At 32.3% G+C, this 12,962-nt stretch overlaps 2 protein-coding genes and 1 long non-coding RNA gene across 9 annotated transcripts in view; 2 read left to right on the top strand and 1 right to left on the bottom strand.

Annotated features, from left to right (window-relative positions):
* Positions 1-430: 430 nt before the first annotated feature.
* Positions 431-10,854, bottom strand: LOC148619530 (small ribosomal subunit protein uS5). Its single transcript, XM_088579513.1, has 6 exons — positions 10,830-10,854; positions 5,344-5,573; positions 4,610-4,717; positions 1,834-2,007; positions 1,397-1,556; positions 431-640 (listed from the first exon to the last, which is right to left on the bottom strand). The coding sequence occupies exons 2-6, from the start codon at positions 5,569-5,571 to the stop codon at positions 477-479; spliced, it is 834 nt and encodes a 277-aa protein (XP_088435639.1). The 5' UTR covers positions 5,572-5,573; positions 10,830-10,854; the 3' UTR covers positions 431-476.
* LOC148619531 (uncharacterized) lies at positions 6,182-9,399 on the top strand. Of its 3 annotated transcripts, XR_015921611.1 has the most exons (3): positions 6,182-6,940; positions 8,061-8,099; positions 8,311-9,399. It is a non-coding gene; the product is annotated as an uncharacterized LOC148619531 (long non-coding RNA). The 3 variants fall into 3 exon arrangements; XR_015921609.1 differs by lacking the exon at positions 8,061-8,099; XR_015921610.1 differs by having other exon boundaries at positions 8,061-9,399.
* A 21-nt stretch (positions 10,855-10,875) lies between the features above and the next one.
* Positions 10,876-12,962, top strand: part of LOC148619526 (uncharacterized) — a 102,882-nt gene continuing 100,795 nt past the window's right edge. For 4 of the 5 annotated variants that reach the window (XM_088579506.1, XM_088579503.1, XM_088579501.1 and 1 more), the window contains exons 1-2: positions 10,876-10,983; positions 12,755-12,811. In XM_088579506.1, the coding sequence (XP_088435632.1) occupies positions 12,782-12,811 (30 nt within the window). In that variant the 5' untranslated portion in view covers positions 10,876-10,983; positions 12,755-12,781. The remainder of the gene's footprint in view (positions 10,984-12,754; positions 12,812-12,962) is intronic. The other variant, XM_088579502.1, reaches the window with a different exon arrangement.

Genomic DNA, 12,962 nt, shown 5'->3' with positions numbered 1-12,962 from the left:
ACTCAAGGATTAACTTTTCATCTAACCAACAAATCTTGCCATGGACCATCAAAATAGGGATAGATTTCAAATGCTAGCTCTCCACAAGCTGCAGTCTGCAAGAGACAATCATTTCCTATGAGACACATACACAATTCAATGTGGTGAAGTTAGGAGAGAAGGAACTAGGCCAAATAAAACGAATGTCTGTTTCCTGCTAATCTACCTACCCTAAACATGGCTTTAGCATCGTTGATGTCTAAATTCTTTATTCATTAACTCAATGTACAATAAAATATTTTCCCTCCCTACATACTTTATTTTTTCTTGCTGGTAGCAGGAAACAAAATTTACTGTTTTCCATATCTAAGGGTAAAGCATACAAATGAAATAAAATATGCAAGGATGGACCAAATAAAAAGCCACCTAGCAGTAACTAAATGAGCACTAATATTGTTTCAATATTTATTTCTGTGATAGAAATCTGATCGTGTCATTTAGTAGACTTTGACTTCTTGTTTTTGACCAGGTTGTCTGGTATGATTCTTTGCCAGGTAATCAGTAAATTCCTGGTATGGTGACTTGGTGAAGGTTGTTTCCTTCCAAAGGTCAGGGGTCAGGTAAGCGTAAGTGTTGGCAATAGCTGCATATGTAGCCTTAGCTGAAACAGAAATGTAAAAGTAAGAAAATTTGTTTCACAACCACAGTACACCTTATAGCTGGTAATTTTCTTGTGTTCCAAATTTAACTATTTGCTAAATGAATACTGTATTAAATTTTTGTGTCTAAAGATTCAGTGAAATAAAATCATGTGTACATAATTTGGAAGCCAGTGCTACTCAACGTTAGCCTGGAATGCGTATGGTATTTGATGGTATATGAATGCTAGGATGTTCATTAACTTGCGCAGTTGAAAAGATTGGCAACAGATCTTTTAAAATGTTATTTATTGAAGACAGGTCGATAATAGTCTAACCAATGGTGGCCCCAAGTTATTTTCATAACACTGATAGAAAAGTCTATGGATACTGTTTATGGGAGACAACTGAAATATATATCGACTTCAATTTGACACGCTTATATTTTCGTGATTCCCTGAACTCCACAAATATAGTGAAATTTAGAACATGGTGAAAATGTCCTCAAATATGGTATGTCAATATGTATTCAAATTTATATAACAGGAAGCATCCCAAATACAAGGTCAAACTATGGGTTTTATTTTGACTACTATAAAATCGTCAAGGTAGGTGTCAATTGCTGAAGTTCTCACCTTCACATAAATTATGGTCTTAAAAAATTATTACTTGTTTTAACGCCAGTATTTATTATAAAAACCATTTGAAATCAAAAGACAAGACTTAAGTTTCCATACAAACTGACTCTAGTAACACTTGAAAGTGTTCCTTCCACTTACCAAAGTTGCCAAGAGTAGCAGTACAGCCTCTGGCTGATGTGTAGCAATCCTCTATACCAGCCATGTTCAAAAGTTTCTTGGGAACTGGAGCACTAACAATACCAGTACCTCTGGGAGCTGGGATCAGTCTGACAGTTACACTACCACACTTCCCAGTGATCTATGAAAAATATTTAACTTACCATATAATTATAGAAAACAAATTGCAAAACAAGAGTAATCAACTCCTCAGCCAAAAATATTGACAATGAAAATTTTTAAGTGCCATTTTATCTTTAATAAGGGTTTTAGAGTACCAAATGAGGTGTGCCAGATAAAGTAAAACATTTTGTGTGGATTCAATGGTTTGCCAATTAGACAAATGATTTAATAGTACAATTCTGACAGCCCACTTCTCCAATATGTATTAATTACATATTTGCATGAAATTAACTCACCTTACAGGGAACTGTATGGGGTTTACCGATCTTGTTACCCCAGTAACCTCTTCTGACTGGAATGACAGACAGCTTAGCCAAAATAATGGCACCTCTGATAGCTGTGGCCACTTCTTTGGAGCATTTAACTCCTAAACCAACATGGCCAGCATGGTCACCAATTGCGACAAATGCCTACAACACAGAATGATTAATAAAAAAAAACCAGTTATTTGTAGAGTAAAAAAGTGTTTTTATTTCTTTCTTATTATTCTCTTTTCCAGCAGACAGATTGCAATAAATAAATACACATTTCGTAATATAGACCAATAAAGCAACTTAAATTCAAAAATAAAAATATGTAGCCTTTTTTGGGGTGTATCACATTTTCCAGATTTTGCATGTTTCTTACTAAGACAACTACTTAATATCTTGGTTGGTACAGCACTAAGATCTATTACAGTTTTGTCGAGTCCAGCTAACTTTCTTCATAGATAATAGCACTACCAAGTGGGAAATACCTTCACCAGTCGGCAAATTGAGACCGGTACCTTAGGACTTATCATGAAGTTTGACACAAGCACAACCTCAGGAAAAGGCCATGTTTAGTTCTCATTAATTTAAAGTGTAATTGTTCCACGCAGAACATCAATTTCTGCAATGACATTTAGAATTCCATCTTATTTGCTCCAATGACATAGTAATATTTTTATTGTGATAGCATGTCTGATACATAATCAGTTATAATGTACTAAACTGTGGTAAACATGGATGAGGCACAGTAGTTGGGATTAAAGGGGGGCAAATTGCCATAAAACACATTTAAGCTGAAAATGTCCCATCTAAAATTAAATCAGAATTTTTTTTACAAAGATTGTTTAAGAATGATCCATTCTAAAAATGTTATTTCTAATCACTGGAGGCTTTGAATTGGGGTAAGGCAAAGGCTTGGTCAAGTGTTTTTTTTTCCTGATTTGTGCTAAATTTGTTTATTTTTTACTTCTTGCCAATTTTTATACTACAATCCTAATGTGTGTTCTTTTTTTTTTTAACCAAGTTTATCGTTTATTTTATATGAGTCATATACATGTATTACATATCTTTCCCATCAGTGATGCTATGATAACTACTAAAATAGTTTATATACACAGGGAGGAAAGTGGGCAGAGCCTAAAAGTAATAAACAGTCAGTGACCGTTTATAATCAATAACTATACTGCCAATGCATTTGGTTGTTCAATTAGAAAAATTGCAGTACAGTTGACTCCACTTAATCGTGTATCGCTTTATTGCATATTTCGGTTATTAGAATAATTTTCTCCTGCACCAAACCATTTCCTATTATTCTATTAGGGAAAAAATCACTTATTTGCATAGGCCTTGCAGGTGCATTTCGGTTTATTGCATAGCAAATTTTGCCTCATCCAGGTAAAGACAGGTTTTCCCAAATTCTATTTTAAGCCTTCGGGTCATAAATATGTCAATCATATTTATTGTTGTAAAAACTATATTATCATCAATCAGGAGGTGTTAATAATGGATTAAAAACATAATGGACATAAAAGACATTTTAAATGATTTCTAATTACATTTAAAATAAACAAGCACCTAGGTGAACAATGACTTCTGACGACATGCCAAACATCACCTTATGATGCAGCTTGGGGTTTGGCTTGGGGTAATTTTTTCCCTATTTAAATTCTTTCGACTACAAATGATTATTAATGTAAATTTAATTTTCTTTAATGAGCTGAACAGTTTTTAGTGAGCTTGGGTTACTAGGCTTAAATATCAACCGAAAATTAAGTCATCATTCATTCAGTACAATGTCTAATGAAATTCAACTACCCTAAGGTGCCCCATACTATCCATACTTCATAGGAATATATCGAGGTCAATGACACGTATAATACACAACTATCAGTGTACAATGGTGATTGAACAGAGGAATAAAAACGCACAGACCAATTCAAAAGCCCAGAAACTGCAAACATTGATGAATATTACACTGAATCCTGGCTGAAATATGAAATATGGGATTCTCTTTCATAGAAAGATCAGGAAATTACTTGACTATTTATAGAATAGAAACACGTGGTTTTACTTATAAATACACACAACCTAAAGAAGGTCAATAAACAAGACAAACACAATATATATTATTATTTATTGATAAAAGAACAATACAATGAGAAGGTCTATAACAATTAAATACCAGATCAGAAATGTTGAACAGTGATATCCCTGGTTGATCCACAGTATCATCGCCTTACCTGAACTCACACTTCCGGTAAAATCGTTATTTCGGTTATAAGAATAGCCCGGTTATTTGCATAATTTTTACTGGCAAATAGGCTATGCAATTAAGCGGAATCCACTGTATAATATTTAACATACTCTTAAAACCTTAAATTTTGACAATAAAGATAGCCCCATATATCGTAATTTCACTCTGCAATCACAAAGGCCTTTCAGTAAGAGGCAGTACTAGGTACTTTTATCCTCATAAGCTACTGAAAGGTACCTCACTAACAAAAACGCAAGTTAATATTTCCAATTATTTGGACATTGTGATGACCTTGTCAAAAACGTTCTCATGATCACAATGAACAATGCAAAAAAAAACCAACAAAAAACAAAAAAAAAACAGGTGTACATTGGACCAGATTTTTTTTTCTTGATCTGGATGGCAGATTAAATTTCAGATAATTTATTTCAGTTTGAAAATATGTGTGTGTAAGTTAATAGACTAAGAAATCATATTGGTGTAGCTTGATGTATTTGATTTTTTTTTTACCTTGAATCTTGTTCTTTGTCCAGCTCTTGTTTGTTTTTGAACAGGCATAATCTTCAAAACTTCATCTTTCAAAGTGCTTGGGAAGAAGAAGTCAATGATTTCACATTCCTGAAATTATCAAGCACATCAAAGCACCTGTCATTTACAGCAATTTTTAAGTATCAATCTAAGGCTAAAAATAAAAAGAAAAAAAAGTTAGGTTTTCAAGCAGCGCCGCATCCCTAAAAACCCTCCCGCATCTGCGATTTTTATTATGATAAAATCCAAATTTCATATCCAGTCCGGAATCAACTTCGTAGACCAGGCGAAATCATTTTTAAAAAAAAAAAAAGAAAAGAAAAAAGCCTCCCTCCCGCATCAATTTTTTTAAAAGTGGCCTGAGAATCTAGGCATTTTTTTTGTATGGCCTAAATCATTCTTCCTAACTTTCCTTATACATGAACTTTAGGGCACTTGGCAACCAAACTTTGCAGCCTCACTGGAATACCCCTAAGTTAAGATAAATTACCAATTTCATTTTATTTTGTTTTTAGAGATGTTATTCTCATAAAAAAGAATGTACTTGCTGATTAATAACAATGCAAGTGAAGATCATAAAGATCCTTATGCATGTATTTAAACTGAAGTCAATGCATGCAAACCATGTCAACCCATGCTGATGGTGATAGAACACTATTCCATTACACAGACAATCAACATTTTGTAGTTGGTTTAAAAATATCTATCTCACCCACCTTAATAGGTAAAGAGAAAAGGTAAATTTCCTCCAAGGACTTGATCTTCATGTCCTTAACGAGACGACCAAGCTTTGTGACTGGTACCCATTCTTTGTCTCCCTCCTTTGCTCCACGTCCTCTACCTCTTCCACGACCACGGCCTCTTCCTCTACCTCTGCCACGACCACCTGACCCAAATCCTCCACGGAATCCGCCTCTACCACCGGCTGATGCTGCGTCTGCCATTGCTGTTAAAAAAATTTAACAATACTTAAATGCTTGTTTACCATCAGCCCAAGTTCTCAAGTTCATTTCTGATTTTATTACAATGGCATTTCCAAAATTTTTTAAAGTAAAAATATTTTGGTCTTGTTTGGACACACAATCAATATTGAAAATCTTACAATGAATCAAATGTGTTAGCTCTTGTAGCATAGAGCACATTTGCCCAGATTTTCATGACGTTCGCCGAGGCAAACGTTTTCAAAATCGGTTTAAGATGACCATTAGTAACAGGGAGGCAACCAAACAAAATAAAAATTAACATCCCGAGTTGGCATAATGATTTGGACTAACTGCACATCAGAGGTGCAACATATTTGTAGCATCATATTCAGAGGAAAATTATTCCAAACAGGGTTTGACACTTAACTTTTCTTGCTAGATAGCCCACAGGACTTCGATAAATTAGGTAGTTCTCAAAATTATTGAGTGGTCCTTACCTTAGGACTAATAAAATTTGAAGAATTAATTTGATATGTCAAAGGACTAATTGAAATTTCAAGGTAGTCCTCTCTCCATCTACTGAATTAGGAAGGCGCAGGACTACAGGACTACTGTTAGTGTCGACCCCTGTAAGTAGGGAGGTCGGTAGTGCGTTTATCGATATTCTTGCGAGAGCAAAATTCTCAATTTTGAGTCAACTTTAACACGTTAGAAAATGGTTAAAAATCCATTGCATGACAATAAAAAATATATGTAATTGAAGATGAGACATTTCTCTTTCTAAATATACAACTTTCATTGTTATTGGAGTTCATGGTCATTTGGTACAAACGTTTGAAGTGACGATACTTTGAGAAAAATGGCCGCCTGAAAAACTATGTGTCAAAGATCATACCTATTTCAAAATTCATTCCGCAAGCTATTACTGGACCGATTTTCTTCATTTATGGCTTAAATTTTTGGAAATATCTTCAATTTTGATAATCCGGTTGTCAGGCTAATTTTTTGGTTACAAAACATATTTTTTACGTCATTTTAAGGAAAAACATGTTGAAAAAAAATAGTTTTTGCGTACCCGGAATGCACTGACAGTCGGATTCCGAAAATTTAATCCTTTCTGCGTCCATCCGTAACCCTGGTTTCAGAAGAAAAACAATAATAGCTTTCGGAATCGATTGGATATTAGGGTGGTCAGGGCGTGGTTTTCACAAAAATTAAAGCGGGACCGGTTATCGTTCTTGCTAACCGGATGTTACTGATCCGCCATAGCTTCTGTTAAGATTTTCGAACACTCGTGGATAAATGCCTTTTACCGACTGTTTTCTGGACGGATTTTTGACTGGTGGTGCAGACAACGATGGACCTAGGCCATGGAGGCCAATCACTTACGGTAAGTACCTAAATTATGGCTAATATAAGCCTAATCGCCCTGTTTCCGTAAGGTCAAATTCTAGAATGACCTTTTATCATCTGCAAGCTTAAAAACTATATTCACCTTCTTGGAAGGTCTGATTTTCGTTTGATTCTGTCTGCATGAGCTGATTTAAAAAGATTACTCTCATTTAGCATTAGTTGGAATATGTTTCCATAACATTTTTATTAAACGATGAATATGTAATGAGGTAAATTCTCCCAACGTTTGATTGCAATCCATTCAAAATCTTTCGGACTTTATCGACTTTCCTATATTATCGGAAGTCTCTGTATTTTACCTTGATTTTTTTCTATTGGTTGGGAGAATTTGCACATATTGCATTTAATTTCCTTGACAATTCAATTTTAATTTATATGTAGTGCCCAATTTATATGAAACTCACATGTTTAAGCATAAACCTTCTTTATTTTTATTTTAACTGTTTTATTTATTCAAAATTATCATATGTAGAAAAAAAATCAACCTTAAATTGCTTCTTCAAATGATACACAACTTTTTTTTCTGGTTTTCATTTTATCAGTTAATATATATTAATTATGATTTTTATTAGAACAATTATCATGTAGCCCTGCTTGTACTTTACTTGATAAATAAAAGTTATTTGATGAGATTTATATATGTGGCAATTGCATATTTTACATATGACCTGCATCTTCTTAAGTTTACTTTATATATTCATGTACAATTTTTAACAGCTAACTTACATATTCATTTTTTAGAGGATTGTAGATGCTCTACTTATTTAATATTCATATACATGTACAATTGCTTGGAAAAGGTTTAAAATCCTAGTAATATACATTATTTATCATTTAATTGTAATTAATTTATGGTTTAATATTTTTTGGCCTTTTTAGGATCACATTGATTGACTCATAATACCAATCTTTTGTTGTATGTATATGAAACATACTTGTACTATGTTTTTTCTTCTAATTATTGATTTATTTCAGAAGAAAGTATTAGTAAACAGGCTGCCTAAATATTTATTTTATTTTGTCATATAAAAAGTAAACACTGATGTAAATTTTATTATGATTTAGTTTTATTTTCTGTTTGTTTTTCATCATTTTAGTTTCATTTTGTTGAGTTCTGGAGATGTTTTGAATTCATGGTAAGTTAGTTTTTATACTTTGATTTAGTTTAGTAGCTTTATTTATTTTAATAATAAAACTTTTGAGTCTTTTAATTATGGTAACAAATAAGCATTTACATTTGAATCATATATTACTTACAAGAACTGTCGATTAGTTTTGTGTTTAGACTCTGCTTTAAAACTGCCTCACAGTACATATTCATTGAATTCCACTACTTGTTTATTTCAGATGGCCTGAGCAGCATAGTGGGCTATGCTATGAGACGAATATGGGCCGAGTCTGAGGTAGGACCATGTGGGGTACAGTAAGTAGGGTAGTTCCAGACACACCTGAACCCGATAACCTGATTGGTAAGAGAGTTCAACACTTGATAGAAGAACCAGACGGATCACGCAGCGAAATTATTCATATTAAGTTTTTTAACATAACATTAATATAACCGTATAAAACAATCTTCTTGTTTTGAAATGAAGATAATTATTCTGGAAAAGGAAGTTTGGTGTTTTTAACTCCTTGCCACATCTTTTGTCAACCGCTTTGTGAGCAACCAATATCAAATAAAGTTTTACATTTTTTCAGATTGTTAGCAAACCAGATTATGATTTAATAGAAAGTAAACTAACTGTAAGTAAATTGATAAGGTAAATGATGTTAATAGGTGTAATGTCCTTATGTACATAATCTCTTTTGTAGATTTGGCAGACATAGTAGATCCTGGTGAAGAAACCCTTCTGGCCTGAAATGGAAACTTCGAAAAGTTCATTAAACTTAATCAAATGATGATATTTTGTTTATTATCATTTAATGTACATAATAGTACACATGAGGAAACAGCTAGGGCTTCAAAGTTCCATAGTGAAAGGATGCGCATTGGTTCAAGTCAATGTATTCATAAAAATTTTCTCAATTTCTTGGGAAAACAGCATTTGTTTTTGAAATTTTATTCAATTTTAACATAATAATGAGATTATTATTATGTTAAAAGACCCTATTTAAACAAGAAAACATTACAAGACTACATTAGGAATCTTAGAATTGACCAGACCTTGATATAATATTATTTTGCCACTTTTTGCGGCAAAAATGTATGTTTATTTTGATTATCGTCTGGCTTCATTTAAGGTATAGGCCTAACAAATTTTCATCCACATTAAACATTTTATAGCAAAATAAGATGAAAGTATCTTCATGTGATAGCTTAGATTCTAAGCTTTAAAATGGTACCACATAAGTATATGGTAGGTTGATATTTTGATCAATATAAGCATAAATATGCTGGTTTTTTTTTAAATCTGAAATTTTCAAAAATGTTCGATTTACCCCATTTTTCAACATTTGCTTGTTGGTTTTTAAATATAATTCAATTATTTCTTGATAAAAATGTGTTTTTACATATTTAATCACAATAACAATAACTGTCATGTGCTAAAAACTGCTTTTAAATTCAAAATGTCTTTTTTTGTCTGACCTTTCGCCATTTTTTCCACTGAAAATAGCTCTAAAATTTACCCTAAAATGTAAATTTTCGACCTCAAAAAATTTTTTTGAGCTAAAAAACATGATTTTTCAAGTCAAGCAACTTTATTGCCACACAAAACAAGTGACAGAAAAAATTAATTATTTTTTTTGAATTCTTAGTAAGCAAAAATGTATTTTTTTGTTGAAAAAACACATTTAAAAAAAAGGGGGTCTGCCGCAGTGTTTCTGATTCCTATGAAAAACAAATCAGAGGTTTTGACATAATATTTGTTTATTTATTTCTGTTTAATGGATTACTCTTGAAAGAACAGCAAAGTATCAGATTTCTACTACCTTCCAATTTCCAAATATGAATATCCAAAAATGGCATTTTAATTCACGATGCTGTTGACACATAGCAAAAAAAAACTAAGTCCAAAGTGTTTTTTTGCCAATTTTAAAAAAGTGTAATTTTCTTTGTATCTAAGATACAAGTTTCCTGAATGGCTTAAATCAAAGTATGAAATGGCTTTATTTAAATGATTAAGACACAATGTATGAATTTCTTTACCTGTTTGACTTATGTGGGCCACCGAAGTGCCCAAAATGTGACATTTTTGCCTTCGCAAGAAAAATGACCAAAATTTTGAACTTTAAATTGTAATAACTTTTGAACCCCTTGACCGATTTTAAAAATTTTTGCACCAGTAAGTTACATTTCTTGGGCTCTTTCAAACTAATATAAACTTGTACATTTTCTATATACTTCATATTTTGACTGACCTCCCTACTGTAAGATCAACCCATTCTAAACGCTTCTGACAATTAGGAGGTTAGTGGTTAATTTCATTACAATAACATTTTAATAACCCTCAATTTCTGAAAAGACCTGTTCCATTCTTAACCCGCATTAACCTATCACGAAAAATAGCAATACGAATGCCGTTCTCGTTTGATCGCAGGGCTCAACATTTTACCTAAAAGAGCAATATGCATGAATTAATCAGGACTTATTCTTGAAGTCTGCATGAGAATGACAGCAGGGTTTCACAAACAAAATTTTTACATGTACATACACTTTTGTAAATAATCCGAACTAAGTCGAAAAGTAATTAGATATATTGTCCATTATTGATATTAGAGGATTCAAATTCCATTTTCAAACTGATGTTTTACGATTAAATGGTATTCAAGTGACAAACAGGCTTAAATAAATTAACGTGAAGACTAAAACAACGCAAGATTAGATGGATTTTGGACAAGACAAAAAACATTTCATGCCGACATACGTGATTAATAAACCGGAAAAGGAAGTTGGAAGAACTACAGGAGTCTTTGATAAAACCCGAGAACTCGTCGAAATGGAAAGTACACATTTCATAAACTAATATGAAAAGTGAAAAAATTCGGAGTTTTCCTTACTCAACAAGGTTTTAAAACTAGGTTTTTATCAAATATAGGCTGTATTTTATCCAGATACTGATGCTTTGTAAAACAGAAGCCAATATATGGTTCCCTTTCCAGACGAATTCGGCCAAATTCCTATGAATTCGTCCAATTTTCATTCTATTCCATGGTTGGTCTGTCCCATTGCTGATCTGTAATCCATGTCTGTTTGCACCAAGTCCATTGGTCATATAAGCACAGATGACTTATATGAGGTGTAATCTGAAATCCTCCAAATGAAACATAAGTTTAAACCCCTCAATTAGTCTCAAAGCAGCTTAATAGTCCAATCAAATCTTAGTCTTATGTTTCAGATGTTTGGTTCTGACATCATTTAATCGCAGGAGAAAACCCCTTTTGCACCATTTTTCAGTCATTTTTTTACTCATAGTACATGTATATCAGATCCTTAATAATTTAATTTTTATTTAATCGTTTTTGGACTTCTCTACCATATATCTACCTTTTCGTGCATTCGATTTCAAGTCTGCATGTATGATTTAAGTAGGAGTAGGAATATTTAATCCAATTATTAGGTCAGTTAATAACTGACAACAAGAGAGATATGGTTAAAAACTTCTTTTTTGAAATATAAATTAGGGCTGCAACGATTCACCTGAACCACAAATAATGTATAATGTGATATTGTGGACAAATGAAGGTATATATCATGATACATGTTGTGAACAAATACCCAGATAGTGGTGGCTATGGTTTTATGGATGAAGGCCGCTTACATGAATAAAAATAAATAACACAGAACACGAATTTGGCTCACAGTATAAAAACTAAGTTATTATTTTCCCAAATTCACGTATCAGTGTTTGAATAATGATACAGCACATTTCTGTACATTCTCAAGAAAAATTTTTTAACATCAGTATAGTATTCAGTCTCACTCATATTGTGTATAGTATCATTGGGCAAAATACCTTGATATATCATGGTAAGGTATATTGTTGCACTCCTAAATTTATGAAATTTGAGAGTTATGATAGCCATAAATAGGTCACAATCACTAGAATTGAATGTCATAACTCTTTGACCAAATATGGTGCAAAACATCACACTTTTTTGCATGTAGTCAAATGATCAATTGCTTCATTTACTATTGTTCAATAACTTTGTCCTCAATTGCACATATCTGCCATAGGGTATTTAACCTCAATTAATTAAGAATACAGCGTTAACTGTACTGACAGTTTGCCATGTTTAAAATATGATGAAGTTCTTTTAAGTTTTTTTTTGTTAGGTTTTAGTTCCACTTGTTTCAAAAATATATTTGATTTACATCATATTCTGTCTATGGAAATTTGTTCTCACAATTTTATTTTACGATAAAGTAAATTATTATTTGTGTGCCTCTATGAAAAATGCCTTCCATTGTCTTATTCTTGATTTACCAGGATTTCCCATTCAAAACCTCCAAATTCAAGTTCAGCCTTCCTATGAGATAAATCAAAGAAATATATTCACTTTTACTTCAGTAATTATCCAGACATCAGAAAATGTTTTGCTTTCACTTATACCATGTTAAGCATTCTCTATGGAAATACATGTCTACTTACAAGACTGGTTGTTAACTAAAAATGTACTTATAGTCAATCAGTTCATGGAAATACTATTTAACATGTATGTTATACATTTAATATTCTATGCCAGAAAAAAGACTAAAAAGAAACCATTAAATGGAGAGATCAATTTATAATGTACAAAAATAGAAATTGAAAGACATTTTTGTAGCATAGTATTTTTTTTTATTTTACAGACAGGTTCTAACAGAAAGTTAATTTCAATGGATTTCCAAGCTGGAATGGAACCTCAGGTAAAAGTTGTTATGATTTAACCATAAGGAGCCAAGACAAAAGACTATGTAGCCATATTCTGGTTTCAAAATACTAAATGCATACCTATTTTCACAAAACCAGAACATTTTCAAAGTATTTAGTATTTAAAAAATATTATTAATGACACTT

The sequence above is a fragment of the Perna viridis genome, chromosome 4 (assembly GCF_037379345.1).
Source record: "Perna viridis isolate PV_CMFRI_1.1 ecotype Kerala chromosome 4, ASM3737934v1, whole genome shotgun sequence".
Taxonomy (NCBI): Eukaryota; Metazoa; Mollusca; class Bivalvia; order Mytilida; family Mytilidae; genus Perna; species Perna viridis.
The sequence above is the reverse complement of the archived record's forward strand: the minus strand, read 5'-3'. Positions and strand labels throughout refer to the sequence as shown.